The following is a 26,699-nucleotide window of genomic DNA, read 5'->3' as shown; positions in this document are numbered from 1 at the left end:
GGGCTTATGGGGGGACAGAGTTGAAAAGATGTGTTTTGAATGATTAAATGATTTTGTTCTCTTTTTGCAGAGCTTACACCACACACACAACAAAAAGAAATACTCACTAAGCTTACCCAGTACCCTTTTACATGTATTACCTAACAAATGGTGTATGTCTTGGATCATCTCCTGTAGTTACAAAGCACTTAAAGGTCCCATGTAATGCTTTTCTAGTTATTACCCGTCCCCTTGTGTGTTATGAAGGTTTTTTCTGCATGTGAACGGTCTGCAGAGTCACAAACCTCAAAGTACCACCCTGTAGCGAGTAAAACTCTAAACACCGAAAATACCTGTCTATGCTGCCCCAGAACGGCCTCGTTGGAGATTTCTCTTTCTCCATTTGTTTTCTTCCGGGAACCAAGTGAGGTAATGCGGTTCCCGGAAGAAACAAATAGACCAATCCGCGGAGCTCCTCACACACCAGGACCTTTAGCGTAAATGTTCAGCTAACAGGGAGTCCCATTGACTTGATAGAGCTCCCTGAACACTTGTAATAGACGAGTTGGGATGGCGGAGAAATGCTCTCCGCAGACCCATTCTCACAGCGCTATAAACCTTTTTTCTTACTCAATATCAAGCCACACTTATTGTTTTTACCTCGGCTGTGAGTGTTTGTGTGTGCTCAGGATGAGTTTCGCGCTGTCTCGCTGTATCGACGACCCGGAAACCACACCAGTAAGCCAGCTCACTGAGCAGCGAGCCTCGCAACGTCCCGACCAATCAGAGCACACTGGGCTCACAGGGAGAGGGGGGGCAGGAGCTCCAACAAGCCGTTTAGGACAGAGAGTGAATACACATACTATACAGAGATGCTGTGAGAAAACCAATGTGAGTTTGGAAAATTGCACGATTTTAAATGTATTCTAGTAGACCTCAACAATGGAAATATGATCAGTTGAAATGGCCATGACATGGGACCTTTAAATTAAATTGTAGAGTGAAAGTCGTAGTAGTTAGGAGCTTTAGCAGTAGAGCTTCAGAAAATAACTTCTCGACACAGTATTTGTTCTTGTCAGTGAGGTAGTCAATCCAAATTTGGGAATCAGAGAGCGGTTGATTGAGTACAAAATGTGTCATTAGCGATGAGTGATAAACACAGTTTAGCTGCTGAACTAATGATGGGGCACATGAAATTGCGGCATATCGCCAATATAGTTTATTTTTTCATATTATTGGTTACTGATGAATAACTGCTGCCTATTAGCTGCATTTTAATGTGGTGGTTTGGTGAGATGGAACTAATCTTAAGCTCTTTTACTTGTGCATATAATAAAATAAACAAAGAAAAGTGATGTATAAACATAAGAACATGCACAGATGGGACGCAACATTTGCTGCCGGCTTTGTAAAAGGATCTAAATAACATTGGAATTAAATATGAATTAATGTACTTCCAGACAATTTACAAGCTGACTTCATTTGTTTTAAATGTCAAAGGGAAGAAAATATTACAATTTCCCAACAAGAAATATAAGAGATAAAAGAACAGGCAAGGAGAATGAATTTCAAATGAACACAAACCTATTTAACACACTACAGGAAAGGGAAAAAGCACATATCTTAGTTTAATATGTACTGTTGGGAACCATTGCACCATATTTTCTAAGTTGTAAGTTACCTATGTTTGCAGAATAACTAGTCGCTGTGAAATACATGGTGGTGGTTGAAAGCAAACATATTCATCTCTGTAATATAGTAGGTATGCCTGAGTACAGAACGTAAGTAAATGTCATTTGTTACTCTCCCACCTGCTCTCCCGTCCCTCTATCTCCATCCTCCTCCACATCTCTTTCCCAATCTCTTTTCCATTTTCTTATTCCCCCATCCCCCGGCCCCATTCCCAGTGCTCCTTTTTTCTCTCTCTCATTCTCCTCACTCTTATCACAGCTTTCCGTCTCTCCCCTCCTTCCCCCTTCTTCTTCTTCTTCTCCCTGGAGAATAGTTGCTGTAATCTTCTCTGTCTAATGCTGTCAATAGCTCTCAATAACAATGAAATAGCACCGGGTTCCATCCCATCATTAATGAAGGCATATCCTCCGTTAGGATCTTATTCGTCATCATGGCAATCTGCCTCTTGGTAATAGCCAATCAGGTGGCTCCTGTGAAATGCACTGCTCCCCTGATAGGTGCCCTGCAGGTTGATCGACTGCACCTGAAGGCCCGCCACCTCAGCTGTGCCCGATCAATACACCATCACACACACTCATCCCCATACATGTGCTGAAATGAACACATGTCTGGAAGCCACACGCACGCACGCACGCACGCACGCACGCATGCACGCACGCACACACACACACACACACACACACACACACACACACACACACACACTCTCTTTGGGGAAGGGTGCATTGAGAAAGCGACCACTGATGTGGGGAGCAAACAGCACACAGTGGCAACAGAACAATGAAGTAGCTGTTTTGCTCTCACTGTGTGGTCAGAATAATAAGCTGTACATGTACACCATTATACAGTACATATATAAGAAGAGTGTTCACCATTTTATCCACCATTATTAGAACATACTGTATATGATTTAATGAATAGAAAGAGGAAATAAATGACTCCCACTGTGTGCCAGTTATTATATGCTGTGTCTCACATACAGATGGCCCTGCATACGTTCTGCCACTGCTCACTTTGAGCTGCGGTTACAATAATTAGAGCAACACAGCCATCTGCACAGTATGGCGCATGCTATTAGCATTACAGACATGTTTGTGTAGCCCCTTGCCCACCCTTTGACACGGCACAGGAAGAAAGTCAGGTCAGTAATTGCACAGATAGCGAAGAAAGAAAAATCGGGAAGTTCAGTTGGTTCATGAGACGTGATGAGGGATTCAAAGCACAGGGTTACAGGTTTTTTTGTGCTTTAAACATCAAAGCTAAACAAGTGTTGGAGAGGTGAGCCCAGAAAAAAAAGATCTCAAAGTGAAAAGGTATAAAGACAAAAAAGATTAGAGGTGGAAGGGACGTTCAGCACAGTGACGACAATGCGTATTATCTGCCTCTTTGATGTTCAGACTAGTGTATGCACAAACACACAAGACTCATTTTCATCCCCTCATGTGCTTTTAAAGGTCAGAGGTCAGATTTCTACCACTCCAGCATGTCTGTGTTTACAGCTGAAGGGTCAATTGAAGGTCATGAACTGACTCTTTCAGCTGTCTGTCAAATGTGTCGAGAGTTAGACTGGTTGACCAGCTTTCCCAGGTCAACTGCCCCCCCCCCCCATCCTCCCTGTCTGTCCCCCTCTCCTCTGTATTCACCCCTCCCTTCATCTCTCTATCCTTTCACACTGCCTTGTCAACACGTCTGTCAGAGCGAGGCCTTGTCACTCTGCTTAGCACCACTGAGGCTCAGCTGAGCTTTCTATGTGTCTTTTTTTTTTTTTTTTTGTCTGTTTGGAGGTCGAGGTCGGGGCTATGTTATAGAAAAAAAACATGAACGTGGGCTAGGGGTGCATACCGGTTCCCGGTATTACCGAAATACCGGTTACTAGTGGCTACGGTATACCGTACCAAAATCAGATCCGGCGTAATATCCTTAAACTCACGCCCAAACTGCCAGCCAATCAGATTGCGCATCTTGCAACGGCTTCAGTGATTGGCTTGATTTCCAAGCAACGCCCTTCACCTTCCTCCCGAACGTCTGAGCCTTTCGGTTAGCTTTTGTTTTTTCATTAGCTCGTGTCGGCACGAAAATCTAAAGTGGGCAGCAAGTCTGAATGGTGGGGTCTGTAACCACTGCCAGTCTGAATGGTGGGGTCTGTAACCACTGCCAGTCTGAATGGTGGGGTCTGTAACCACTGCCAGTCTGATGGTGGGGTCTGTAACCACTGCCAGTCTGAATGGTGGGGTCTGTAACCACTGCCAGTCTGAATGGTGGGGTCTGTAACCACTGCCAGTCTGAATGGTGGGGTCTGTAACCACTGCCAGTCTGAATGGTGGGGTCTGTAACCACTGCCAGTCTGAATGGTGGGGTCTGTAACCACTGCAGTCTGAATGGTGGGGTCTGTAACCACTGCCAGTCTGAATGGTGGGGTCTGTAACCACTGCAAGTCTGAATGGTGGGGTCTGTAACCACTGCCAGTCTGAATGGTGGGGTCTGTAACCACTGCCAGTCTGAATGGTGGGGTCTGTAACCACTGCTAGTCTGAATGGTGGGGTCTGTAACCACTGCCAGTCTGAATGGTGGGGTCTGTAACCACTGCCAGTCTGAATGGTGGGGTCTGTAACCACTGCCAGTCTGAATGGTGGGGTCTGTAACCACTGCCAGTCTGAATGGTGGGGTCTGTAACCACTGCCAGTCTGAATGGTGGGGTCTGTAACCACTGCCAGTCTGAATGGTGGGGTCTGTAACCACTGCCAGTCTGAATGGTGGGGTCTGTAACCACTGCAAGTCTGTGGTGGGGTCTGTAACCACTGCTAGTCTGAATGGTGGGGTCTGTAACCACTGCCAGTCTGAATGGTGGGGTCTGTAACCACTGCCTAGTCTGAATGGTGGGGTCTGTAACCACTGCTAGTCTGAATGGTGGGGTCTGTAACCACTGCCAGTCTGAATGGTGGGGTCTGTAACCACTGCCAGTCTGAATGGTGGGGTCTGTAACCACTGCCAGTCTGAATGGTGGGGTCTGTAACCACTGCAAGTCTGAATGGTGGGGTCTGTAACCACTGCAAGAAGTTTATTTCTGGTAAAGGCGGCAACACATCCAACCTCTCAAAACATTTGCTACTGTCACATAAAATCAGAGTACATGAATTTACAGTCTTCAAGCCCATGTTGTCAAACGTGTTTTTCATTGTTTGTTCAGTACTAAAAGGTCTAAGTCCCACAATTAATTGTAATATTCATTTGACATGTTAACTATATCATAAAGCACTTCAAGGTTTCCCTTATGCAACATGAAAGTATCACGATATGTATCGGTCGAGTATCGGTATCGTTCAGTGGTATCGGTATCCAGTGTTTCCCCTAGGATGGAGTCATAGCAGCGGTGCTAAGGCACGTGGGCCCAGCATAATGTGAGCGCGGAGCGCGTGGAATTTTTAGTGTGTGCAAAGTGCGCCCCGCCAATTTGTTTCTATGTGTCTGCCAGCACAAGAAAGGCTCTTGAGGCCTAGTACCAGGCCCGGTTCTAGCCAATTTGCTGCCTAGGCGAGATTTTAGGCGAGATTATATACAAATAGTGGCGCTGCGCCGCCGCTATTTGTATATAGGGGAAACACTGGTATCGTAAAAAAGTCAACGATATGCGTCGTGGGCTCAGGCGTGTGTGGTTGAATAGAACACGGTCCTACTTGTGTCTTTGTGTTGGATCTATTACTCTATCTGGTATATACTTGTGTATGCCCTTGTTTGTATGTGTGGAAGTGTGGAAGTGTTTGAGTGCCTCGATGTGTGTGCCAGCTTGTAAAGTCGTCTTTAAACCCCCTGGAGATCCCTTCATGCTGAGTCCTGTCACTTCTAAAGGCAGTTTCTCCACCAGAGACATGAATAGAGATGTGCGTTTAGCATTTTATTATTAGACAGGCGATGTGCATGGGACTGGGCTGCCTCTGTGGTGTGAGAACATCTTCATAGGCTATTGTATGTGTTGTCACATTAGGTGCTCCCACGCCATTGAAATGTGACAGTGCAAACTAAAGATAAGCCGCAGAATTAGAAGAAGGGAAAACATTTTTATGCCAGGAGAATGTTGATGTGTCCACTAACGTGTGTGTTGTGTCCTCCCTTCCTGCAGGTGGTGGTACAGGCATCCAGCAGACCGTTCTCCATGAGGAGCAGTAGAAGATGCCGGCTCTGCCAGCACTGCTGCTGTCAATACACTTCCTCTTCCTCCTGCTAGTCACCATGCCGCCACGCTCCCTCGGTCAGACCCTGTGCTCTCCTCCGTCCGCATGGGGTAGCCGTCCCTCCATCCTCACTACATGAAAAAAAATTCTCAACATACTTTTCCTGGTTGGTTTTGGGCTCTTTAGGTGACTCAAAGTGAGTTTTGCCACTTTGGTCAGAACATCAAGAATAAAATGACTCTCAAAGGCCAAAAGTGCAGTAATAATATACTTTCTGGTGTCCAATCTCGTTATACGGAATTAGATATTTCACCATGCAAGTGATCCATGATACAATCTTATTAGAATAACTACTTTTTCATCTACTAGGCAAGGCAAGGCAAGTTTATTTATATAGCACCTTTCAACACAAGGCAATTCAAGTGCTTTACAAAAAATTAAAGACATTAAGAAAATGGCATTTAAAATCAGTCATTAAAAAGCAAAGATAATAAAATAAACATTAAAAGAAAGAATACATGAATAAAAGTTACAGTGATAAAAGTTACAGTGCAGTTTAAGATGTGAATAGTTCAATTAAAAGCAGCGACAAAAAGAAAAGTCTTCAGCCTGGATTTAAAAGTAGTCAGAGTTGCAGCGGACCTGCAGGTTTCTGGGAGTTTGTTCCAGATATTGGAGCATAATAACTGAACGCTGCTTCTCCGTGTTTAGTTCTGACTCTGGGACAGAAAGCTGACCAGTCCTGAAGACCTGAGAGATCTGGATGGTTCATAATTTAGCAGTAGGTCAGAAATGTATTATATGCAGGTGTGAGAATAAAAGTAGATTTTCTCCAAAAAAGGCTCCATCATGAGTAGCAGTCTGATACCTTCGCTGAGCTTCAGTCTGCAATGTTCAAAACAACAGATAGAGCCAGAAATCTAGGTGTAGTCATGGACTCTGACCTGAGTTTCAACAGTCACATTAAAACAGTTACTAAATCAGCCTACTATCACCTAAAGAATATATCTAGGATAAAAGACTAATGCACAGCAGGATTTGTAAAAACTTGTCCATGCTTTATCTTCAGTAGACTCGACTACTGCAATGGTGTCTTCACAGGTCTCACTAAAAAATCTATTAGAAAGCTGCAGCTGATTCAGAACGCCGCTGCTCGAGTCCTCACTAACACTAAGAAAGTGGATCACATCACTCCTGTTCTGAAGTCTTTACACTGGCTTCCTGTGTGTCAAGAATAGATTTCAAAATACTGCTGCTGGTTTATAAAGCACTGAATGGTTTAGGCCCAAAATACATTTCTGACCTCCTGCTAAATTATGAACCATCCAGATCTCTCAGGTCTTCAGGGACTGGTCAGCTTTCTGTCCCCAGAGTCAGAACTAAACATGGAGAAGCAGCGTTCAGTTATTATGCTCCAAATATCTGGAACAAACTCCCAGAAACCTGCAGGTCCGCTGCAACTCTGACTACTTTCAAATCCAGGCTGAAGACTTTTCTTTTTGCCGCTGCTTTTAATTAAACTATTTACATCTTAAACTGCACTGTAACTTTTATCCATGTATTTTTTCTTTTAATGTTTTTTTTAGCTTTTCTTTTTAATGACTGATTTTAAATGCCATTTTCTTAATGTCTTTCGTTTTTTGTAAAGCACTTTGAATTGCCTTGTGTTGAAAAGTGCTATATAAATAAACTTGCCTTGCCTTGCAACAACACTCATATGTGATTTTATACATTTCAATTGGTTTCCTCATACAGATGTAAGAGTATTCGAAAAATAGGGTTGCCTGATATCAGATTTTCACTTTGCAGTAATTGTGGCTTCAATCATTTTCAACAACTATATTTCCACATGTCTATAGGGAAAAAAAGAGGAATCATTTTCAATCCTAAAAATGAGTCTACCTCTTTGTTCGTTTTGAGAAATACACAGTTTGTCAGTGGATGAATTATACAAAAAATATAATGTAGGAAAATGGATAGAGAGTCTGTACCCATAACTGTAGAAAAATGTACAAAAATATTTGTAAAATAAAATGATTCAAGAAGCACTTGGGTATTAAACAATGTTAATATATGTGTCATTTTAACATCATATACATTTTTTATTTTTACATATTATGGCTACAGTCAATGCCAGTTCAGGGCAACACCCCTTACTTCGAAATATTACATTTTCTATAAGAAGTAAAGATTTGAGTCTGACCAAAATAACACATTGTCCTGCCAAAATGATCTAAACACATCATAGACTAAAGGACTTGAGCTTACAACCTAATAAGGCTGTCCAGCAACATCATCTCTGACCCAAACCAGTTCTGAACAGCGAATATGAACTGCTAGCATCTAATCGGAGATACAGGGTCCCACGATTCAAAAAAGTCAGACTGTATCCTCACAGTAAATACAGAGCTGAATCCCAGATCAAATGCACGCTATAAAGGGTCATTGACATTTTTTTCTCTCAGTGATTGTGATGTTAAATGTTTGTTGTTTGTTTTTCATGTATTGTGTCTTGATATTTGTCTACGTTGATGTTACACATGGAGCTGCTGTGATGCAAGTCAAATCAGACTTGATCTGATCAATAAAGTATTATCGTATCGTAAGACATCAATAAAAGCACAACAATCAAATATACAAATAACAGTCACTTCAATATCTTTGGGAAATGTACATTAGTGCACTGAAGTGGTAGCAGGACATTTTGGGAAATACACTTCTTTGCTTTCTGGCGGAGAGACAGATGAAAAGACCTTCACACTTCGAAATATATAATTTTGTGTAAGAAGTCAATATCTTTGTCTGACCAAATAACACATTGGCCTGCCGAAATTATCCAAACACATCATATACTAAAGGACTTGAACTTTGTAGCAACTAAATAACAACTACACACACTGAACTGGTAGTATGAGATTTTGGGAAATACACTTATATGCTTTCTGGCAGAGCGACCGATGAAAGACTTCACACTCCTCTCCTTCTTCTCTCGCCTCTAGCCGGCGATCCTGGATGACCAGTCTGTGTGTGGGGCGGGGGAGCGGCTGGCGCTGTCCCTGGCCCGAGAGAACATCAACAGCGCCATGGAGGGTCCGGCCCGCGCCCGGGTGGAGGTGGACATATACGAACTGCAAAAAACTCCCAGTACGACACTACTGACACCAGTGAGTGGCGCCGACGCATGCCAAAGAAAACCAGTAGAGCGGAAACATCCAGGGCGATACTGACTGATAAAGTCCTGCTTAATCTATGACAGTCCAGCAGGATAATTAGCCCAGGCAGAAAGTGACCACGAAAAATACCAGTAGTTATTATTATTAATATGAACTTTTAATATTTATAGTGACTGGCTAAGAGTAGAAAAGCAGTCTACTGCAGTTTTGATCCCACTTAAAAAGGCTGATGATATTTTCAAAAAAGGTAATTACATTTCCGAAAAAAAGCTGCTTTTTTTATGAGCAAATGATGTCCGGATAGTTAAAACACCCCCACTTTCGTGTGATTAGCAACCAGTAAGGGCGTTCACTGATTAGTTTACACATCATTGGAGACCAGTAATGGGCCAGTAAGCCTGTCTCATTAAAAACAGTGGACCAGTGCCCTGCAGTAACAGCTGGCTCTGCCTACTGTGCAGGACACGGCAACAACAAATCATCAAACACTAACACAGATCAGCAGCACAGACCAGCAGAAAGCAGCAGCAGCACAAAGGGCCGCTCCATGACACTTGTATGATACACAGATTTAAAACAGAATATTTGGAGAGTGTAAAGACTGAAGAAGTGCTGCTGAATCCAGCCACTGAGCTGACAACAGGCTCCTGCTCCCGACCCTGCCACGAGCTACTGGCAACATGTCTGTGTGCTGAAGATGGGGTGTGTACATCTGTGCATGCTTGAGTTGTGTGTGGTGTGTGTGTGTGTGTGTGTGTGTGTGTGGTGTGTGTGTGTGTGTGTGTGTGTGTGTGTGTGTGTGCCCTTGACCGATGGGCAGGAGACTTTGACAGGCTTGTTTGCTTTCGGCTTATTTTGGCCTCTGGATCAGAGAGCTCATCATCTTACAGCTACGGCTGTCTGAGGCACACACACACACACATACACACCCAATCATGCACATTTTCACACACATTTTACACACACACACAATCATGCACATTTACACATGCATGCACACACATCCCTATCTTCAGACACAAATGCACATTCACACAGTGTGGGCGCCGCACACACACAGAGGCACTGGCAGCGACTGAGGACGACTAATTGGGATGAATTAAAATACCAACCAAATATACCAGCAATAAAAAGAGCTTTATTACTATAAGAATAACGCAGTTAACTCCGCAGACTCATTTCTTCTGGATCTCTGAAAGCTGTTTTTTTTTAGGTGGGTAGACAAAAAAACAGTAATAAAAACTCATTAGACTAAAAGATACTGTGCAAAACAAGTTAGACTGTTTCGCAGGGGGTAAATAAGCTTCCACCAATCAGAGGGTTCGATCCCACCCCCTGCAGTAAACATGTCGAAGTGTCCTTGAGCAAGCTGTCCAGCCCCTTAGCGCTCCTCGGCATGTCTACAAAATGTCAGCTTTAAAGCATCAGCTACATTACCATTTATTTAATATTAGCTTTATGGTAAATTATGAATGTATCCTTTTTTAGGAAGACTGGTCAATGGTAGCAAAATATGCTTATTGCTTTCTTGCTGAGAGTTAGATGAGACCACTCTGAAGGCTTCATACGACTGACTAACTACAGTCTGCAGCCGGTTAGCTTAGTTTAGCTTCATATTTATCGTACAGTCTTGAGACATGAGTCTTCTCCTCTGACTCCTGGCAGGAAAGTGAATAAGCGTATTGATCAGTTACAGAGACTGCTAAATTAGTCAAGTGTAAGACAGATGATGACCACAACTGTCCTGTAACTAACTTGTAATCATTAATGTATATGTTCAGCATAATGGAGACGATTTAAAAAGCATCAAGTTTTTGACCTTAGCTGATCTTTGTCAGGATTTCAAAGAAGAGAGAGTACCGAGCCTTGCCTTTTAATACATTTATTTCAGAGGGTTGTGCTTATTGGGTGATTAGGGTATTAACTGTGAGACTATGAGAGTCATTCAGAACTTTTATAAGCTAAATTGAAAGTTCATAACCAGAAAATAAAGGATTTTTACTTTTACTTAAGATCCCCCTACAGAGTGTACTTCCGCAAATATCACTAATCTTCTTGAGGTCAACACAAAAGCCATTCAAACATCACAATATTGACAATGAAATAAATAATTTTTAAAATCAGAGTAAGGGAATAGATGGCATGGCAACCTCCTAAAAAAATCAGGAAGAATATATTTTTTTACGTTGATAAGATGTATTAAACAAAAAGATAATTTCTTCCCATTAAGATGGGAATATGGACATAGTGGATACTTGTTGTCATGGAGGTTTTGGAGAGTGAAATGTATGCTTGAACTGCATCAATAGAGATTGTTAGATTGAGCCTCTCCTGAGCAAAGTACTTGTTGTAATAAACAAAAGTGTAAAATCGTTTCCCCCGCCTCCCCCACATCGATGTCTTCGTGCAAATAATTATGCAAACCGGCATTTGTTATTCGAAGGCGACCATCAGTCCGTTACGATTGTTCTAATGCCAGAGATATAATAACATTCAAAATTAATGATTCAAAATCATTCAAATCAATAAAACAACTGTCTTAACAAGTGAATAATCGCAGCAGGCAACCCTGGCCTGCCCTGCTGTCGTCCCCGGAGCATTCATCTCAACATGAATCTGATTATAATGAGACAGATCGTGCTGCTACAATAGAAGCAGTGCTTAAAGTGAAATACTAATGCAACTTCTGAGTTTTTTGCTGCATTTTGAATGTCCCCTCTTCTCCCCTGACTGCAGCTGTGTTACTGTATGCCAACTGCAAGCTGCCATCCAACTGTAGCAGAGGGGAATGTGTCTGCATATTCAATGTGTATTTCCCCCCTTCTTCCCTTTCAGTGTGTCAGATTCTACCCAAAGGCGTCGTCTCTGTGATAGGTCCCGCCTCCAGCCCCGCCTCCGGCTCTACTGTCAGTCATATATGTGGAGAGAAGGAGGTGAGTGTGGAGGATTAACACACACAGATTTCATGTAAACATACAGACAACTAGTTATTCTTCCTTTCTGACACCTACCCCTCCTACCACACACACACGTCATGATGAATGTCTCTAAAGATTAGTTTTCCTTGCATTTCTTCTCATATAATTAACCAACTGCTTTCTCCCCGTAGCCTTTTATCTTTAAGGTGCCTCTTCCATCTATCTATCCTTTATTTTTCTCCCTCTGTAGCCTTCACTAATGGATGGTTCTTATTCACAGTTTTTTCCTGCTCGAGTGTTAGAAGGGGAGTTAATCACGACACATTTGCCTTCCTTAATGTTCCTCTCTCCTCTCTTCCAGATCCCTCATGTAAAGATCGGTCCGGAGGAAACTCCCCGCTTGCCGTACCTGCGATTCGCCTCTGTCACGCTGTACCCTAGCAACGAGGACCTGAGTCTGGCCATAGGATCCATCTTACGCTCGTTCAGTTACCCATCAGCCAGCCTGGTGTGTGCCAAGGCTGAGTGTGAGTACACGTAGTTCCCCTTCTATTGTTATCAAATCTAATCAAGTTTTATTTATAAAGCACATTTAAAAACGATTTTTCATCGAGCCAAAGTGCTGTACATGTAATAAAAGCACACTACAATAACATAAGACAAAGAAATAGAAAAGACAACAATTTACAACGACAAAACACAGAGAAATGTCAGGTGTCATGCTCAGCTCTGACTAGAAGGCCAGAGAGAGTGTTGCACAGTACTTTATGTGCGACTGCATAGCTGTGTTTGTTGTTTAGGTGGGTGTAAGTGCATCAATTGTGTTCCAGCTATACCGACTATATATCTGTGTGGTTTTTAACGTGTGTGCGTGCAAATGCCTCTGTGGGAGTGTTGGCACATTCACACTGTTTGGGCGGATATGACTGTTTTGCATGGTGGGACACTCATTTTGACAGTCTGGTCATGAAGTTCTGTCTGTGGTCCGAGATCACAACACGGCTCCTGCTGCTGCTCTTCTTATTTTTTTCAATGCTCTTGCACACTGTCTCTTATTCACCTCAGCAGGTTTTTCGGCCAAAGCAATTTAATAAATATTCGTGTTTGAAATGCTTTCTAGTATTGGAAGAACTTAGGGGACATTTGATTTAACTTGCCAGACACTCAGAGAGCTTTAACATCACTGGGGATTTGGGGCTTAGTCACTAGCCCTCTTCATTTTCATTTTGAAAGAGTGCGTTATTGATTTATTATGCACTGCCCCAGCGAGAGTAGAGGGAATGAAAGGGCTTGGTCCGACGGTGGCTGTAGTATTTAAACAAAGCTCGAAAATAATGTATGCAGTAGGTCAGTAGGAGGTGAAAAATACTAATTTCTTCCACTGAATAGTCATCTGACATTATGTGTGTGAGTGAAACTGAGCTGTTGTGCAGCTGTTAGCGTCTCGCACAAGCCGAGGAAAACCTTGCAAGAGTGAAGGGCAATTACATAAAGAATTAGTGGGGCCATTGAAGTCTGTGAACACCTGTCACTACAGTGAGAAAAGGGTCGATTTTGACAAACCAAAATGTGGTTGTGACTTGTCATTTTATTGAACTGAAATGGCTTCAGACGTCTTTTTCTCAGGTTTGATCATCAGTTAAACGTTTAGAAGCAACAGATAGCATCATAGTTACATGATGCATAGTTGTAGCGTCCGGGGTCAGAAGATGCAGCTTTCACCGGTGCAGAGACGGAGGGATGTGAGTGTGTAATATATTTGGCTTGAAGGTGATCTTTACAAGGTTATCACACTCACAGACTCTGACCCACTTGGCCGCTATCTATCGCCATGGAGCTGGTTGCCATGGCTGCAGAATAGGTGCTAACTGCCACTCAACAGACTTGTTCCACACTGTGAACGAATGTGTGGGTGTGTGTGGTGCGGTATGTGTGTGTGTTTGATGTTTTTCATGCTTTTACTTTGTCTGTACTGGCGCCTGTGTGTGTGTGTGTGTGTGGTGTGTGTGTGTGTGTGTGTGTGTGTGTGTGTGTTGCCCCTGAGTGTACTGTTTGCCCGTACGTGTGTGTGAGGGGTTTGGGGGTATTTGCATGGGTGTGTGTACGGCTCTGTGCTCAACATCAGACAATGTTTACAACCAGTCCACTTGTTTTATTCATCGTGTTTACCCCTGTGTTGAGCGCAGTGTTCAAGTGAAGCAGACATTCTCTCTTTTTTGTCAGTGAGGCGAGAAATGTGTAAAGTCCTGCATTTCATTGACACCCACCAATGCGCGCTCTATAATTAAGTAACGTAATTAGAAATTGGTCACTTTTGCAACAACATGTTAATTGCTTTAATCACATATCCCTCCCTTTCAGCCGTGTGTGTAGAATAGATATTAAGTTAGAAGAGAGGAGATTTTAGGTCATTTTTATACATATCGTACTCTCGCTATTCCTGGGTCACAATGCGTTATCTGAACCTAATTCCATTATGCAGTTTTCATGAGATGAATGAGGTTACGGACGGCGACGCGAAGTGCCAGGAGGAGGAGACGATGGTGGCGTAAAAAGGCGAGATGGATAAAGACAGAGAGGTAACTGGAGCACAGGGCAGGGAACAGAGAGATAGAGAAGTTAGGGCTTATGTGTGAGAGGGAGAATATGTGAAGGAAGGAGGGGTGGAGAGGAAGCTGTAAAGTGCATTGATTTTTCCCCTCCTTCTCCAAACTAATTAAAGTTTTGGCCTGGTTCAGTGATTACCCCACTGCTTACAGAGGCTTTCTCCTGCTGAAGGGCTCTGTGCACCACCTCTCCTCCCCTCCTTCTCCCCTTCCCCTCCGTCCCCCAGATGCCTGCCCCTCCACTTATTTACATAGCTAGGGGTGCCTTATTATGGAATTACAATTAGGAAGCACCAGGGCTGACTTCCTGGTAAAGGCTCATTCCACACCCAATGTCAAGTGAGTCTTGACTTGGTACTACTCAAATCGCTTCAAGTGTGAGAATAGTCTCAAGTGCTGTATTTTCGGTCTTTCTGCTCCTGCAGTTCTGCTTCTGTTTCCGTCCATCTGCTCGCCAGATGTTCGCAGAATCCATAAAGAAATCTCCAGTTTTAGTTTTATATTTTATTTGAAGCTTTTTGAACAACATTTCTGATAGTACATACATCACTCAAAAGAACTGAAGAGCATCATTGATGGATGGGATAGAAGACACAAAGTGAATTACAAAGCACTCAAAGATCGCATACCTCTGCCAAGTCTGCACAACTCTCCTGATTTATTATTCTATTAATAGACAATGTTTAAAATGTGTCATACTGATTGTTTGATGGCTCACATAAATTTTGGAGGATACCTAAAAATCCTCTCTGGGATATTAGGGCTTTGTAAAGAGATTAATTTCAGGTGAGTCAGACTCATAAGCACTGAGTTATAGTTTTATTTTGTCATGTTGGTTTGGTGCCATACAAGCTTTAATGTCATGAGCTTATCGTCCTGTTGCACAATGCTTTTAAATGCTTATGTAAAACCTAGAAGTTGTTTATAATTCGGAGACAGTAAAACGAATGCAATTTACACTAATGTGATGTGAAAACTTGATGCCACAGATTACATTGAATGAACTTCAAAGCAAGCGGCATTTTGTTAAGAAAGTTAGGTTGTTTCCACTCATTTATTCACGTTAAATAATACTACATTTTATTAGAAAAAGAAAAAATCAAATGTACATTTTCTGACAGGAAAAAGGAAACGTGTGAGCCTTGGTTTATGGTTCCTAACCTTAAAAATACAAAGCAAAACCGTAACTCTACCAAAAAATATTCAGTAGTAAATAACTTTTGATTTTGAAAACCATATCTGTGAAGTAAAACTTCTTTGCAGCAATGTTGAGCCAATCATCAAATGAGGGAAACTGGATTCGCCTGTCAATACACTGATATTTATTGAGAGACAGACGGCCGGAGAGATCACAGTATAATACAGTTCTCATGTAAGATACCAGCCAACTCTGAAGACAAAAGCGCCAAGAACACATCTATCATGAAGAAGAGGAGGGCCCTAAAACACGCAGGTTTTCCTTTAATGCATGCCAGATGTCGAGACAAAGACTCGTTGTATTGCAAACCCACATGAGCCAAGCTTCTCCCCGACAAGACATCAGATGACCTCTTGACCTGTGTCTTCCTGAGAAGCTATGGATCACATTACAGGCAGGAATACACTTTAACCATTAAACAGATTCCCGAGGACAAGTCACTAAACTCTATATACTTTAACAAGACTAAAATATTCCTTTACAATATCCACACATAAATTATCAAAAGCATAGTATTTTCATTTCTCAGAACAAGGAGGGGAGATGTAAATATTTGAAAGCTTGTCCAAATATTTACGGATCAAACTTGGTTAACTAGATTGGACAAAACTGGGATAATTGACTTTAAAGAGGAAAAACATGTGAGGATCCTCGGGTTTGATGCGTCAGTTTCCTGTAAAATAAATGTGACCATAAAATAATCTTAATACGCTCCAACAGTTCAAACAGTTAGCATTTAAGAGACATACATTTATTTAATTTTTTTAATGTATTATTTGTTTACCCTACTGTTTAGTTTTCCTTATCTTCAGTACATGAGACTTTTCCTCACAGGACAATGACTTTATGTTTTGAAACTAATTGAATCCTTTGATTGAATTCACTTAATTTGTATTTAAAAGTATTTAATTTTAGTGTCTTCATTCGGGATTGTTGATTAGCTTCTTTCCTCCCTTGCATATTCTGTTATTGTTCTGCTCATCTGTAGCTTTGTCTTTGTCAGTGTGTCAGTGGGAGGAGGGATGAGAACAAGCCAAGATGGTGGAAATCTGTCTTGGTGTAAATGGATGTTTTCTGAAAGATTGATTTAGCTGCAAAGGAACATTTGAGCAGTTTAAAGCTAAATTACATTACGTGTCATTTGTTAGACGCTTTTATCCAAACATACATACATTCTGTACTGTGGACAATCCCCACAGGAGCACTTTGGGGTGAAGTGTCTCAGGGACACAACGACATGCTGACTGCAGTTGGACTCGAACTCGCTACACCCCTGATTCGAAGTCCATCACACTATCCACTGAGCCACAGCCTTCCTAAATGTGTAGTGCTTTATAAATGGTTACATTGTGGCGCTTTCTCCACAGCACAAACTCATCAGTTGTTTACCTTCCCGTTGCTTCACTCTTCTACAAAATCTTTCAAGTGTATTTTAAGATAACCCGCTATGCAAACCCACTGAATCCAGAAGCACCTTGGTGGAGGTCATAATAGATGGTAAGTCTGTCTGAGAGAAACAGCGAATGCAGACATACGCTAGTGTCTGTATTAAATGATGTTTCATTTCCTGGGGATTTAGACAAACCATCCATCATGCTTTGCAAAATGACACATATATGACCAGCTGGGAATAAATCAAGATTCTCTCCGGTCCTGCAAAGCTTACATTTTGGAAATATGAGTTGTGTCTACTGATACAGACATTGATATGCAGCTCACCGGTGCTTTGGCTTTGCCTCAGGCCTGCTGAGATTGGAGGAACTGGTCCGCCGCTTCCTCATCTCCCGGGAGACGCTGTCAATCAGGATGCTGGATGACAACCTGGACCCTACGCCGCTGCTGAAGGAGATCCGTGACGACAAAGTGGCCACCATCATCATTGATGCAAACGCTTCCGTCTCCTATCTCATCCTCAAGAAGGTCAGTCCTCAAACATCAGTACCTTCTACATACGTGCAGGGTATGCATTTGTAAACAGTACACACACAGTTAAAGGTCTCCTATTATGCAAAATCCACTTGTTCAGGTCTCTTCTTCATCAACATGTGTCCCCTCTTCTTCATGTCTCTTCTACATCAACATGTGTCCCCTCTTCTTCATGTCTCTTCTACATCAACATGTGTCCCCTCTTCTTCATGTCTCTTCTCATCAACATGTGTCCCCTCTTCTTCATGTCTTCTTCATCAACATGTGTCCCCTCTTCTTCATGTCTCTTCTTCATCAACATGTGTCCCCTCTTCTTCATGTCTCTTCTTCATCAACATGTGTCCCCTCTTCTTCATGTCTCTTCTTCATCAACATGTGTCCCCTCTTCTTCATGTCTCTTCTTCATCAACATGTGTCCCCTCTTCTTCATGCTCTTCTACATCAACATGTGTCCCCTCTTCTTCATGTCTCTTTCATCAACATGTGTCCCCTCTTCTTCATGTCTCTTCTTCATCAACATGTGTCCCCTCTTCTTCATGTCTCTTCTACATCAACATGTGTCCCCTCTTCTTCATGTCTCTTCTACATCAACATGTGTCCCCTCTTCTTCATGTCTCTTCTACATCAACATGTGTCCTCTCTTCTTCATGTCTCTTCTTCATCAACATGTGTCCCTCTTCTTCATGTCTCTTCTACATCAACATGTGTCCCCTCTTCTTCATGTCTCTTCTTCATCAACATGTGTCCCCCCTTCTTCATGTCTCTTCTTCATCAACATGTGTCCCCTCTTCTTCATGTCTCTTCTACATCAACATGTGTCCCCTCTTCTTCATGTCTCTTCTTCATCAACATGTGTCCCCTCTTCTTCATGTCTCTTCTTCATCAACATGTGTCCCCTCTTCTTCATGTCTCTTCTTCATCAACATGTGTCCCCTCTTCTTCATGTCTCTTCTTCATCAACATGTGTCCCCTCTTCTTCATGTCTCTTCTACATCAACATGTGTCCCCTCTTCTTCATGTCTCTTCTTCATCAACATGTGTCCCCTCTTCTTTATGTCTCTTCTACATCAACATGTGTCCTCTCTTCTTCATGTCTCTTCTTCATCAACATGTGTCCCCTCTTCTTCATGTCTCTTCTACATCAACATGTGTCCCCCCTTCTTCATGTCTCTTCTTCATCAACATGTGTCCCCTCTTCTTCATGTCTCTTCTACATCAACATGTGTCCCCTCTTCTTCATGTCTCTTCTTCATCACATGTGTCCCCTCTTCTTCATGTCTCTTCTACATCAACATGTGTCCCCTCTTCTTCATGTCTCTTCTACATCAACATGTGTCCCCTCTTCTTCATGTCTCTTCTACATCAACATGTGTCCCCTCTTCTTCATGTCTCTTCTACATCAACATGTGTCCCCTCTTCTTCATGTCTTCTTCATCAACATGTGTCCCCTCTTCTTCATGTCTCTTCTACATCAACATGTCCCCTCTTCTTCATGTCTCTTCTTCATCAACATGTGTCCCCTCTTCTTCATGTCTCTTCTTCATCAACATGTGTCCCCTCTTCTTCATGTCTCTTCTTCATCAACATGTGTCCCCTCTCTTCATGTCTCTTCTTCATCAACATGTGTCCCCTCTTCTTCATGTCTCTTCTTCATCAACATGTGTCCCCTCTTCTTCATGTCTCTTCTTCATCAACATGTGTCCCCTCTTCTTCATGTCTCTTCTTCATCAACATGTGTCCCCTCTTCTTCATGTCTCTTCTACATCAACATGTGTCCCCTCTTCTTCATGTCTCTTCTTCATCAACATGTGTCCCCTCTTCTTCATGTCTCTTCTTCATCAACATGTGTCCCCTCTTCTTCATGTCTCTTCTTCATCAACATGTGTCCCCTCTTCTTCATGTCTCTTCTACATCAACATGTGTCCCCTCTTCTTCATGTCTCTTCTTCATCACATGTGTCCCCTCTTCTTCATATCTCTTCTTCATCAACATGTGTCCCCTCTTCTTCATGTCTCTTCTTCATCAACATGGTCCCCTCTTCTTCATGTCTCTTCTACATCAACATGTGTCCCCTCTTCTTCATGTCTCTTCTTCATCAACATGTGTCCCCTCTTCTTCATGTCTCTTCTACATCAACATGTGTCCCCTCTTCTTCATGTCTCTTCTACATCAACATGTGTCCCCTCTTCTTCATGTCTCTTCTACATCAACATGTGTCCCCTCTTCTTCATGTCTCTTCTACATCAACATGTGTCCCCTCTTCTTCATGTCTCTTCTACACCAACATGTGTCCCCTCTTCTTCATGTCTCTTCTACATCAACATGTGTCCCCTCTTCTTCATGTCTCTTCTACATCAACATGTGTCCCCTCTTCTTCATGTCTCTTCTACATCAACATGTGTCCCCCTTCTTCATGTCTCTTCTACATCAACATGTGTCCCCTCTTCTTCATGTCTCTTCTACATCAACATGTGTCCCCTCTTCTTCATGTCTCTTCTACATCAACATATGTCCCCTCTTCTTCATGTCTCTTCTTCATCAGCATGTGTCCCCTCTTCTCCATGTCTCTTCTACATCAACATGTGTCCCCTCTTCTTCATGTCTCTTCTACATCAACATGTGTCCCCTCTTCTTCATGTCTCTTCTTCATCACCATGTGTCTCCTCTTCTTCATGTCTCTTCTACATCAACATGTGTCCCCTCTTTTTATGTCTCTTCTACATCAACATGTGTCCCTCTTCTTCATGTCTCTTCTTCATCACCATGTGTCTCCTCTTCTTCATGTCTCTTCCACATCAAGATGTGTCCCCTCTTCTTCATGTCTTCTACATCAACATGTGTCCCCTCTTCTTCATGTCTCTTCTACATCAACATGTGTCCCCTCTTCTTCATGTCTCTTCTACATCAACATGTGTCCCCTCTTCTTCATGTCCTCTTTCATCAACATGTGTCCCCTCTGTGGAAAGAGACTCTGAAAGTTTCAGGAACAAAGATTCTCTCTTTTTGTCCTGATCCATTTCTATAAAAACCTGTCTGAAAACGAGCTGATCAGATTTTGGCCACTTTGTGATGTCATAACGATGTTTTGGCTTGTGTAACCATTAGCCAATCAGCAACCAAGGTAACCCCCCCCCCCCCCCCTTATCACCTGAATCTCCTCCTAGAGCACCATTGTGTCTTTGTAACCAAATCTCTCTCAGGGGCGTGGGGAGGGGCTCCTTATTTTCATCTCAAGTAACAGACAGAGAATCAGCACTTTGGAAACAGGGCTGAAACAGAGGGGATTATGGGTAATGCTGCAATGATCTGTTTGGTGATTGGAGCCAAACACTTCAGAGACCTATAATATATTGATGAAAAAGAGTATAATAGGGGACCTTTAAGCTCAGGGATTTGCATTTTCCTACCTATTCGGGAAATTCATGTTCATGCAGAGCTTATCATCTGTATACACACAACTCTCTCAAAGGCTGCATGTTTTTACCTTCCCTGCCCTCCAGGGCTGCATTGGGAACAAATATGTATGTCTGCCAGCTGCAATCACTTGCGCTCTTAAGAAAATACATGACGAAAGAACATCTTTGGCTGGGACACGGCGCTGATGACCCCGGCTCGTTCTGATTCATAGTAGGGCCTGTAGTGCCGGTAGCCAGCGCAGTGAGTCACAGTTTGAATGTGTATGGAATGTTTTCACCGGGCACATCGGAGCGGCTGCCCGCCCTCGGCGAAATGTCCGAGTGTTAGCCTGATGATGTAAAACTGTGATTAACGTATGCTCCATCTCCTCCCAACATTCCCTCCTACTTTCCCCCAAACTGTCTCCATTGCTTCAATAACTCTTTGCCATCTCTCCCTTCATCAATCTTCCCTCATCTTCAATGTTTTCTGTCTTTGGTTCACAGGCGTCAGAGGGGATGACGACTGCATTTTACAAGTACATCCTCACCACAATGGTAAGAGCTTCCCAATTCTACCTCTCTTTGAATTTCTCCTTCCTTTCGTTATCCCCTCCTCCTCCTCCTCCTCCTCCTCCTCCTCCTCCTCCTCCTCCTCCTCTGTCCCCTTATGGGTGGTGTTACGGAAATTGTGAGATCAAATGTATTAACATTGTTCCTCTGATTAAGTCATAGCGTGGGAAGGGACCTTTTCAATGTGTGTGTAGAACAGATGTGTTTGGACTAGGGGGTTTTATGACATCCATTAGGAGATAGGATGAGGGGAAGGAAGTTAGGATAAGGTGTTATCTGTATCCCTTTTGCTCTGTGTAGGGTGTGAGTTTTGCACACAGTGCCAGGGGGTCTCAGCTGGCCTAACCAAATGTTGTTTGTAATGTAACTAAGCTTTGACGTCCTCCTATAAAGGAGAGCCTGTTTCACTCAGAACAGTACATGCTCTCTGGTGAGACGTCATACTTGCAAGTATAAAAGATCTTCGATACCTTTAATACGAATATTGTGCTGTACGTTTGTTACCTCACTCATAATTCTCTCTAGACCACAGCTGATTTCAAAGCTGACAGTGGGCAACGCTGAGCATAGTGTGAGATAAAGGGAGAGGTGACAGAGAGAGGACATGAAGCTTCGGTGGAGGGAAGGAAAGGGAGAGATCTGAGAAAGGAACACCCTGTAAAAAGATGTGGAAGTGCAGAGGAGGATAGCAAAGAAAAAGGGGTCTGAGCCGGTGAAGGTGATGACAGATGTGATGCGCCCTTTCTTCTTCTTCTTCTACCTTCTCTGCGCTTCTGGTGTTTTTCATCTGCCTCTTTGATATGCTCCCCTCCCCTCCCACCATATTGAATTAATGTGTCACTTTATGCCGTGCGTGATCTCCACCTGATGTGCTTTAGAAGCCACGTCTTGTGTGTATATTTCTGTGAAGAACTACTGGAGTCATTTCCATCAACATCTCTCCCCCCCGTATCTCTGTTTTCCCATTTTCCTCTCTGTCTGTATGTTTTTGTTTTTCTCTCTCTCTCTCCATCAGAGATTAAATGTTGTCACCCCCTGTTGCCTCTGTTTCTTTATTCATCTCACTTTTCTTCGCACAGTGGGTTTCTTCTGCACTCAGATTCTGATACACTGTCAACATTGTCACTCACCTGAATGTTCTGTCTCTCTCTGCAAACACCCAGAAGAGTAATAAGCAATATCATCATCATTATATTAATGTACATAATATCTGTTTTTTTGTATTACTGCCACATTTTATTCAATGTTTTACTCCATTCTATTTCTGTTTAAATACTGCAATATTTTACTATATTTTTTAATGTTATTATAGTTTTCCTGAAATAGTTCTCTATCTGTGTTTTTACATTTTTGTTTTACTTTTATGTATGCACCGTGAAATCAAGTCAAATTCCTCGTACGTGTAAACCTACCCGGTAATAAACCTGATTCTGATTCTAATAGTAATAATAATAATAATAGACGAGTAATAACCAATAACTATGATAATTTTCATGTGCAAAACACATCCTATAGTATATCAAACGTTAATATGTTCACTTACCGATTTAAATGCTGCTCCGGATTGTTTAGCCATGGATGAGTACTTATTTCTCTTTATTAAAAAATATATATTTATAATGTGTGCTTTTTTTTCTATAATTACGTTAGCTATTCCTTGCCTTTTATCTGCTATATCTCTCTTGCTGTCACACTGTACATTTCCCTGCTTTGGGACTCACTCCCACAACCCATCAGAGACTGCACTGACCTCACCACCTTCTGTCAGGATTAGTGTGTTATGTCACGTATGTCTAGGTTTGGGTGTTTTGCTGTTCTCCCTGTCATGTTTTCCTCCTGGTTTATTGTCTGGTCCCTCTCCCTGTGTTTTCCCCCTGTCGTTAGTTTCCCTGGTGTGTCTAGTTGTCTGATTGTGTTCACCTGTTGCCCTTGTGTTTCTCCTCCCCTGCCCGGCTGTTTCTCGTCTCGTGATTACCCCTCCCTGTATTTAGTCTTGTCTCTTGCTGTGTTCAGTGTTGGTTCGTCTTTTGTTTGTGAATGAGTTCACTGGTGAGAGTTCTGTTTTGTCCAAGTTATTTTTATTTTATCCTTGAAATAAAGGCTTTTTTCAGCGTTATCTGCATTTGGGTCCTGCTTGCTTCACTCACCGTAACACCTTCAAAAGAAACGTACAAAAAACTCACCTCTTCAAACTAACTTTTAATGTGTGATTGTTCAGAATCAGAATCAGAATACCTTTATTAGTCCCACAGAGGGGACATTTGCAGCGTTACAGCAGGAAAGAGCCACAGACAGCTTAGTGTTGCATATCTTACATGCGTTAAAAAAGTACTAAGTTATAATATAATAAACATATGCTAAAAAAAGATTAAAAGTTACATAAAGATTGTTGTTTTATTGCTTGATTTTAATGTGATGTATAATCCTTTTCCTTTTCACTACCTCTGTAAAGCAACTTTGAGCACCCGTAAAAGCGCTTACAAAATACATTTATTATTATAAAGGGATTCTGATTCCTCGTGTACCCAGGACTTCCCGCTCCTGAGACTGGATGACATAGTGGATGAGCAGTCCAACATCGTGGGTTTCTCCATGTTTAACACCACCCATCCCTTCTACTTGGAGTTCATCCGGAGCTTGAATCTCTCGTGGAGGGAGGGATGTGACCTGACGTACCCCGGGCCGGCGGTGAGTCTCACGGCGCTCTGCACTCATGCATGTGCACATTTAGGAGTCATTTTCAAAGCTTTGTTTGTGCGCCACATCAAATATTAAGCTACCTTATTCCTCACACTGATTCATGGAGCAGTTAAAGAGATGCAGCTAGTCTTTTGCTTGTACTTAATGGGTATTGATGTATCCATCTGTGTTTCCTCCCAGCTGGTTTGCCTCACATCTCTCCCCTCTCTCTCTCCTTCCCTGTTAAACATTCAATCATCTGAACCCGCACATCTCTTGACTCACGTCTCTCTTCGCTGGGTTTCCATCCCTCCCCCATTTTGCCTTTCTCACCCTTCGTAACTCTCTTGTTTCCTCTTCCACAGCTCTCGTCAGCGCTGATGTTTGATGCGGTGCATGTGGTGGTGGGGGCCGTGAGGGAATTGAACCGCAGTCAGGAAATCGGAGTGAAGCCGCTCAGCTGCTCCTCGCCTCAGATCTGGCAACACGGGACCAGTCTGATGAACTACCTGCGCATGGTAATCGCTCGATGTGTTGTAAAATCACAAATTACAAATTCACACGCATGCACACAATTACATCATGAGAAACATGGGTAAGAAAGGAGCACATGTAGTACGTCTTAGTTCAATGCAATTACATTGGTTTTTAGATGTCCACATTGTTAGAAAATAGTGAAAATACCTTTTGATCTTTTCACGTCTTTCAAAATGTAATTGCAAATATTTTGATAATTTATTAATTTTGAGTCATTTTTCAAACAAAAAAGCCAAATCAGCTGGTTCTAGATTCTAAAATGGTATGTGATAGTAAACGATATTGGTTAAAGCAAAACTTTCGAAAAACCTTGGAGTCCAAAAGAATTGTGATTTTTAACGACATTTTTATACATTTAACCTGTTAAGCCCGAGAGGACCCTAATCCGGTTCCTGCGGGTATTTTTTTCGTCGTACCCATTTAACGGGAAGAAACTCAGCTAACTGAAGATATTAACCATTTCTACCGAAACAAAGCACAAGTCTCACAAGAAGCGTCTAAATGAGCCCTGAGCGAAAAAATGATAATGCATTAGCACAGAACTCAAGGTAAAAATACCCTTATTACTTATCGTAACTGCACATACAAGATATCTGATTAAAGCTGAGATTCCACAGATTCTATAGGTATCAGTATCATCACTGAGCGATCAGAACTCGCGACAGGGGAAGCAAACACAGACATCACAACACGTAGCTTTACGGAGCATTCACGGGAGATCGTCTCACCTTAGCTGTTATTCTGAAAAAAAGGTCGTGTTCAATGGCATTATTAAAACGATAAAAAACGCGGCTGAAGGTTAATCCATAGGTTAATCTAATGTGTCTGTCACTTTTAAATGATTCCTGATAATCCATCATTCAATTTTTATGTAAAAAACGGAGATTTCATATTAGTTGCTAATGAAAGCCACCAGAGTGTATCACAGCTTCCGGTTCCGGGGTATTCTGGCTGTGCAGCACTCATTCCCCAATGGGTAATGTTTAGATGGATTTGAGGAACTTCCCCTCGATTCTATTGGCTCTAACGGTTACAAAGAGGTGTCAATCATCAAAATCGAACGAGGGGGGCCAGAGATATGGAAAATGCACCCAAATGACCCCAGAAGTTTTTTTTTTTGTAAATCTCTCTAAAAAAGTAAAATGTCACTTGTTTTGCATCAATCTTGATACAGGGTACTTATTATATGTTATTGTTTGGATTCCTAAAGCTTTTATTCTACTATCCCATCATTCAAGGGTGGTTTTCACTATAAGTAATGTTTTTTTTTGGACGGACACTATAATTTAAATTTTTTTTACTATGTTCAATCTGAATTTACTTTAAAATAAAAAAAAGGATATTGATTCTTTTCTACATCCAACTCACAGGTTTATCATTGCTTTGAGAAAAAATATTAGTCATTTACCCCTTTTTAGAAGTGAAGTTATAGTCATTTGTTCTGGGCATGTCATTTTCGAGCCTGAGACCTGGAAAACAGGTTAATAGAAAAGCCAATTGATTGATTTCTGTAAATTAAAAGGCAGATTAGTTGGTAATGAGGGTAATCATTTCCTTATCATCAGCAGCAGCAAAAAACACCAATATGTTTATATGACAGTGATATAAATCAGAGAAATACATCAACGAACTAGCAAATATTTTGACATTTTTACTTGAAAAATCACGCAAACCATTATCCCCAATCAGAGCTGTGGTGGATTAATTATCTCTTTATTGCCTTTATCATTATTCACTTCAGTACAGCTTCATTCTGTGTCATCTCACTTTGCATGTAACCTCTGTCTCTTGTTACTGTTTGTCATCTCCCGTCACCAGTCGTCTGTGCACTCGTCTCATTGACTACCTGTTGTC

The 26,699-nt window shown here is 42.1% G+C and overlaps 1 protein-coding gene across 1 annotated transcript; it reads left to right on the top strand.

Annotated features, from left to right (window-relative positions):
* Positions 1–669: 669 nt before the first annotated feature.
* On the top strand, positions 670–26,694 carry LOC117539815 (glutamate receptor ionotropic, kainate 5-like). Its single transcript, XM_034206149.1, has 9 exons — positions 670–717; positions 8,840–8,984; positions 11,849–11,946; positions 12,293–12,458; positions 17,477–17,655; positions 21,564–21,614; positions 24,159–24,317; positions 24,674–24,826; positions 26,664–26,694. The coding sequence occupies exons 1-9, from the start codon at positions 670–672 to the stop codon at positions 26,685–26,687; spliced, it is 1,023 nt and encodes a 340-aa protein (XP_034062040.1). The 3' UTR covers positions 26,688–26,694.
* The last annotated feature ends 5 nt before the right edge of the window (positions 26,695–26,699 follow it).

This window comes from Gymnodraco acuticeps, unplaced genomic scaffold (assembly GCF_902827175.1).
Source record: "Gymnodraco acuticeps unplaced genomic scaffold, fGymAcu1.1, whole genome shotgun sequence".
In the NCBI taxonomy this organism is placed as follows: domain Eukaryota; kingdom Metazoa; phylum Chordata; class Actinopteri; order Perciformes; family Bathydraconidae; genus Gymnodraco; species Gymnodraco acuticeps.
This window is presented reverse-complemented; position numbering and strand designations above follow the sequence as displayed.

Coding starts and splice junctions, on each gene's coding strand:
- LOC117539815 (XM_034206149.1), top strand. CDS start 670: ATGAGTTTCGCGCTGTCTCGCTGTATCGACGACCCGGAAACCACACCA. Junction 8,985..11,848: donor CGAACTGCAAAAAACTCCCA/GTACGACACTAC, acceptor CTTCCCTTTCAG/TGTGTCAGATTCTACCCAAA. Junction 12,459..17,476: donor GGTGTGTGCCAAGGCTGAGT/GTGAGTACACGT, acceptor GCTTTGCCTCAG/GCCTGCTGAGATTGGAGGAA.